This window comes from Neomonachus schauinslandi, chromosome 14 (genome assembly GCF_002201575.2).
Source record: "Neomonachus schauinslandi chromosome 14, ASM220157v2, whole genome shotgun sequence".
In the NCBI taxonomy this organism is placed as follows: Eukaryota; Metazoa; Chordata; class Mammalia; order Carnivora; family Phocidae; genus Neomonachus; species Neomonachus schauinslandi.
In genome coordinates, this window is record NC_058416.1 from 11,912,643 (window position 1) to 11,918,642 (window position 6,000).

The following is a 6,000-nucleotide window of genomic DNA, read 5'->3' on the forward strand; positions in this document are numbered from 1 at the left end:
CAATTTTCCTCATTAACCTCTCCATATAAGGTCTTACAAAGAAATGACAACAGGGAGATACCAAGGAATTAATTTTAAGTTTTGTGGAAGTAAAATAAATTTGATGTCACATACACTTACAAGCAAACGGAGTCATGGTGGCACCTTTACTCCTACCCATCAATTTTCCACCCTACCCTGTAGATATTTCTACTGGTCTGTAAGGCTAAGAAAAGTACATCAGTCTTGAATTCAGTCCCCAAACGGAATGCTCGTCTCTGGTGCAAACACTGCCAAACTCCCTGCAAGCTCAAGGAAACACAAGGTGAATGCTTCATTTCTCTTATAAAATGCCACACGTGTATAGATTGTGAGCAATGATGATCTTATCATTGTCCATTAGGAAAAACATAACATTAAGAGTTTAAAGGAAATTATGGAGCTTTAAAAATGTGTATTTGCCGGGCGCCTGGGTGGCTCAGTTGGTTAAGCAACTGCCTTCGGCTCAGGTCGTGATCCTGGAGTCCCTGGATCAAGTCCCGCATCGGGCTCCCTGCTCGGCAGGGAGCCTGCTTCTGCCTCTGACCCTCCCCCCTCTCAAGTGCTCTCTCTCTCTCATTCTCTCTGTCTCAAATAAATAAATAAAATCTTTAAAAAAAATGTGTATTTGCCAATTACAAACCAGAAGTTAAAATGGTGAATATATAAATATTAAATGTAAATAAGTATAATAAATATAAATACATAAATACTTCACCTACTACTTTACTCATATCTGAGACCAATTATTGCATCTTTAAATTTTCATTTATATGTTTATATACGTATAAACATACAAATATTTTACCTACTACTTTACTCCTATCTGAGACCAATTATTGGATATTTATTTATTTATTTATTTATCTTCAATGATTGGATCTTTAAATTTTCATTGTAAAAGTTGAGGCAGGTAAAAAAATAACATAAAGTAATACAAAGCAAAAATGTCTGGCTCAAGAATAAAATAAGAGTAATGTGAATTATTTGGTAGCAATTATCATCAAAGACAAACATTTTGTTGACTTCTCTGAACATTTTTCCTCATTTCGTTTTGCCTACTTATTTTTCTCTAATTCTTTCTGATTTTGTTGCCTTTTCCTCCTTATTCCTTTTACTCTATGCTTCTGTTCCTCTCTAGAAATTCAGTTTAGGTCATGGATGTCCTAATAGGCATGCAGTAAGTAAATAAGACTTCTTTTGAACAGTTTTATACAAGACTGATGGAATTGTTGGTGTTCTAGAAAATATCAAAGAAATAAACATTCTTTGTTTCAGAAGCTTTACATAGGAAATCTAGTGCAGAAAATCAAAGTACTTTTTGAAGGGTTTGCATTAGTTACCTATTCGAAGTGACAAATTACCCTAAACTTAGCAGCTTAAAACCATAGACATTCATTATTTCACAGGCTCAGCAGTCAGAAATTCAAGAGAGCTAAGCTGGGTACTTCTTACTGAGTGTTTCATAAGATGTACTCAAGTTGTGGCCTTGGCATGTATGACCTTTATTATGTTGGGGGTGCATTCCCACTGTACCTGTTTTGTTGAGAGATTTTATCATAAATGAATGTTGCATTCTGTCAGATGCTTTTTTTTGCATCTTTTGAGATAATCCTAGGATTTTTATCATTCATTTGTTATTGTGGTGTATCACATTGACTGATTTGTGGATGTTGAACCATCCTCACATTCCTGGATAAATCCCATTTGATCGCTGTGAACGATACTTTTAAGGTATTATTGAATTTAGTTTGCTAATGTTTTCTTGAGGATTTTTGCATCTATGTTCATCAGGGATATTTGGGCCCCCAATTTTCTTTTCTTGTGGCATCCTTGTCTAGTTTTGGTATCAGGGTTATGCTGGCATCATAAAATGGGTTTACAAGAATTCCTTCTATTTTTTGGAAAAATTTGAGAAGGATAAGTATTAATTTTTCTAAATGTTTGGTAGAGTTCAACAGTAGAGCTTTCACCTGGACTTTTGTTTATTGGGAGGTTTTGAATTACTGATTCAATCTCCCTACTAGTAATTGCTCTGTTCAGATTTATTTCTTCATGATTCTAGGAATTGATACATTTTTTCTAAGTTGTCCAATTTGTTGGCCTATCAGTGTTCTTAGTAATCTCTTATTATCCTCTACATTTCTGTGGTATCAGTTGTAATATCTCCTTTTTCATTTCTGATTTAATTTATTGAGCTCTCTCTTTTTTTTTCTTGGTGAGCCTAGCTAAGGGCTTGTCAATTCTGTTTATCTCTTCAAAGAAACAGCTCTTAGTTTCACTGATCTTTTCTATTGTCTTTTTAGTATCTACTTCATTTATTTCTGCTTTAATCTTTGTTATTTCCTTTCTTCTACTAACTTTGGGCTTCATTTGTTCTTATTTTAGTTCTTTCAGGTATAAAGTTAGGTTGTTTATTTGAGACTCTTTTTTCTTGAGGTAGGCATTTCTGAGTATGAACTTCTTTCTTAGAATCTCTTTTTCTACATCCCATAAATTTTGATATGTTATATTTCCACTTTTAGTCATTTTAAATCAAATAGAGTTACACCTTTTTCCCCAAAACACTTAATTTTAGGGGATCCCAGGCAATCTGCCTAATGGAATGTTTCTTATTCTATATTTATATATTGTTTCCACATTGTATTTAGTGTTTCCACAGTGTCTATATGCTCTGTTTTTCTGTAAATTGGAAATTAAATCTAGAGCTTTGGTTAGTTAGCCAGCATATACTACATCATTAGTTTTTGATGTAGTGGTCACCTTTCAATTAAACATTTTTGCAAGAACACTTCATATATTGTATGATATATACAGATAGATATTTAGATATATATATAGAGAGATAAATAGATAGATAGATAGATAGATAGATAGATAGATAGATAGATAGATAGATGGATAGATAGATAGATAGTATAACATCAGAAACACACAATGACTGGTTTTCCTATTATCTTTTTAGGACTATTTGACATGGAGCCTCAGTAAGTCTTAGCAACTGTTCTAGGTATGAAGAATAGGAAGAACAAGGCATGGGCACCTGGGTGGCTCAGTTGGTTAAGCGACTGCCTTCGGCTCAGGTCATGATCCTGGAGTCCCGGGATCGAGTCCCGCATCCGGCTCCCTGCTCGGCGGGGAGTCTGCTTCTCCCTCTGACCCTCCACCCTCTCATGCTCTTTCTCTAAGAAATAAATAAATAAATAAATCTTAAAAAAAAAAAAAAAGAAAGAACAAGGCAGGCAAAGCCCCTGCTCTCACAAAACTCTCAGTCAAGTGGAAGGAGGTAGAAAATATGCAAACAAGATAATTTTAAATATTGTTAAGTGAATAAAGATAGTACACTATGATGATAATCATGATAGTTTTGTAGCAGTTCTATCACCATGATGATGATAATTTTAATCACATATATAAGCAATACATAAGCTTATTGTAAAATTCTGTTATGCAAACTTTTAATATAAGCATTAAGTAAGCAATATAATGACATTTCTAGTCTCGCCATGATTAAAAAAAAAAACCCTCAAACATTTAAGATAAAATTTGTTAAATTTTCAAGTATACTATTAGGAAAGCATGTAAAAAAGATGAGTGGCTATTGTTATGTAGTTTATATTAAATTTTGCAGGAAAGCAGTTTCATAAATATATGATTTATACATAGATTGTATTTGCTCTGAAAGGTAGGTGCTAAAGGTTATGATAGTCGTCTATATGACGTAGTTATTTCCTCCTCCTGGTCTCAGTTTTAATTTTACTTCTCCTTTGATTTAAGTGCAGTTAATAGTTGATTTTAACTTGGAGAATAATTACTACAGCTCATGAGGTACCTGAATCTCTCCAGTTTTGAAAGATAAACTTTTAGACTTCTATCTAGAGAAAGCTGGCCTCAGAATTCTTATACGGGGAGTTGCGCGCAGGAAGCTATGTAGGGCAGAGAAGTCATGAGGAGGGCCCGGCGATGGTGGCTGGGCCTCCCGGGGCCTGGGGGAGCAGAGGGGGCCGCCGAGGAGCGCCGCGTCAAGGTCTCCAGCCTGCCCTTCAGCGTGGAGGCGCTCATGTCAGACAAGAAGCCGCCCAAAGAGGCGTCCCCACTGCCAGGCCAAAGCGCCTCCGCCAGGGCCACCCTGCGGCCACTGCTACTGCCTGGACACGGCGCCCGAGAAGCTCACAGCCCCGGGCCGCCGGTCAAGCCCTTCGAGACCGCCTCGGTCAAGTCGGAAAACTCAGAAGACGGAGCCGCATGGATGCAGGAACCCAGCAGATACTCGCCGCCGCCAAGACACATGAGCCCCACCACCTGCACCCTGCCGAAGCAGGAGACCAATCGGAAGCCAAGAACGCCCTTCACCACGTCCCAGCTCCTGGCTCTGGAGCGCAAGTTCCGCCAGAAACAGTACCTCTCCATTGCAGAGCGTGCAGAGTTCTCCAGCTCTCTGAACCTCACACAGACCCAGGTCAAAATCTGGTTCCAGAACCGAAGGGCCAAGGGTTAAAGACTGCAGGAGGCAGAACTAGAAAAGCTGAAAATGGCTGCAAAACCTATGCTGCCCTCTGGCTTCAGCCTCCCTTTCCCCATCAACTCGCCCCTGCAAGCAGCATCCATATATGGAGCCTCCTACCCTTTCCATAGACCTGTGCTCCCCATCCCGCCCGTCGGACTCTATGCGACTCCAGTCGGATACGGCATGTACCATCTATCCTAAGGAAGACCAGCTCCATAGACTCCGTGATGGATGTTTGTTTAAATGGATCCACCCCTCCCTCTCCAAGAAGGCAGTACCAAGCCTGTGCTCCTGCTCTGCAAACCTTGCATGCGCCACCCTAAGCGGCTAGGCCCACAGGGCCACAGACATAGTTCGAATTTGTTCTTTAGGCTGGAGGCACCAAGCCCCATTTTCTTGGTGTGATCTTCTAGATGCCCCCTCCTCCTTTCACAAAGATTGGCTCTGATGGTTTTTCTATATAAATATATATATATATAATAAAATATAATGACATTTTTATACAGCAGACATAAAAATTCAGATTATTTTGAAAGGCAAAATTTATATGCACATATGTATACTTTTTTCTATATATCACCTTCCTAAAAGAGACTGCTTAAGTCCATTTGTTTTTTCTTATAGGAGAGACCAATTATTTGCTAAAATTGCTGACATTTGGTGATTTTGATGGGATGATTGACTTTTGCTTATGGAAAACAAAGGTTAGAATTAGGCACGATGCATAGGAAGTAGATATGGAGAGATTCCTCAAAATGACGAGGACACATCGTGTTTTTGCATTTTTACATGCATTTAAAACTCATTAGATACTACCATATTTGGCCTTATATTTTTCCCTCTGTCCACATTGTTACAGATTGTTAAAGTTTTAATTTTTTTTTTTTTTTTTGGTAAGATCAATAAAAGGGGGATGGGAAGAATCCTGAGAATGCCTTGGGGTAAGGTGGGACTTGGAAGTACTTCCTAATTCCTCTCAAGGCTGTTGCTTAACTCCATTTCAGACAATTGGAGAGTAAAAAGTTAAAGCATGTCAGGGGAATTGATGGTTTCTGTGAAATACTAGGTACAAGTCAGTCCTCACACATTGCAAAGGTGATTGGGGGGCGGGGAGTGTAATTAATTCTCTGCTTAAAAAATATATATATATACTGTAACCATTACCTATATGCTAAATATTCTTGAACAATGAATAGATCCAGAAAGAAAAAAAAATCATGCTTTCTCTGTGTGTGTACCTACCATATGTGCTAAACTTACTAGAAAAATTTATATACTTTTTAACATGCTGCGGGCAGAGGGTAAAGCCATGTTTTGACTTGCTAAAAATGGTGTTGTCAAACAGCCCATTTAGCTCCCTGGTACTTCATCTTTCTCTCCATCTTTCCCCCCCCCCCCCCCCCCCCCGTAACCTTTTTTCCCTTTGAAAGGGTGCCTTGTATAATTTTATATATTTTATTGAAGAGTTATTTCTT

The 6,000-nt window shown here is 38.2% G+C and overlaps 1 protein-coding gene across 1 annotated transcript in view; it reads left to right on the plus strand.

The window, feature by feature from the left end:
* LOC110577016 (homeobox protein MSX-2-like) overlaps positions 1-4,726 on the plus strand; it is a 64,314-nt gene extending 59,588 nt beyond the window's left edge. Inside the window, 2 exon segments of the mRNA XM_021686245.1 lie at positions 3,898-3,995; positions 3,997-4,726. Coding sequence (XP_021541920.1) covers positions 3,898-3,995; positions 3,997-4,726 — 828 coding nt within the window.
* Positions 4,727-6,000: the final 1,274 nt, after the last annotated feature.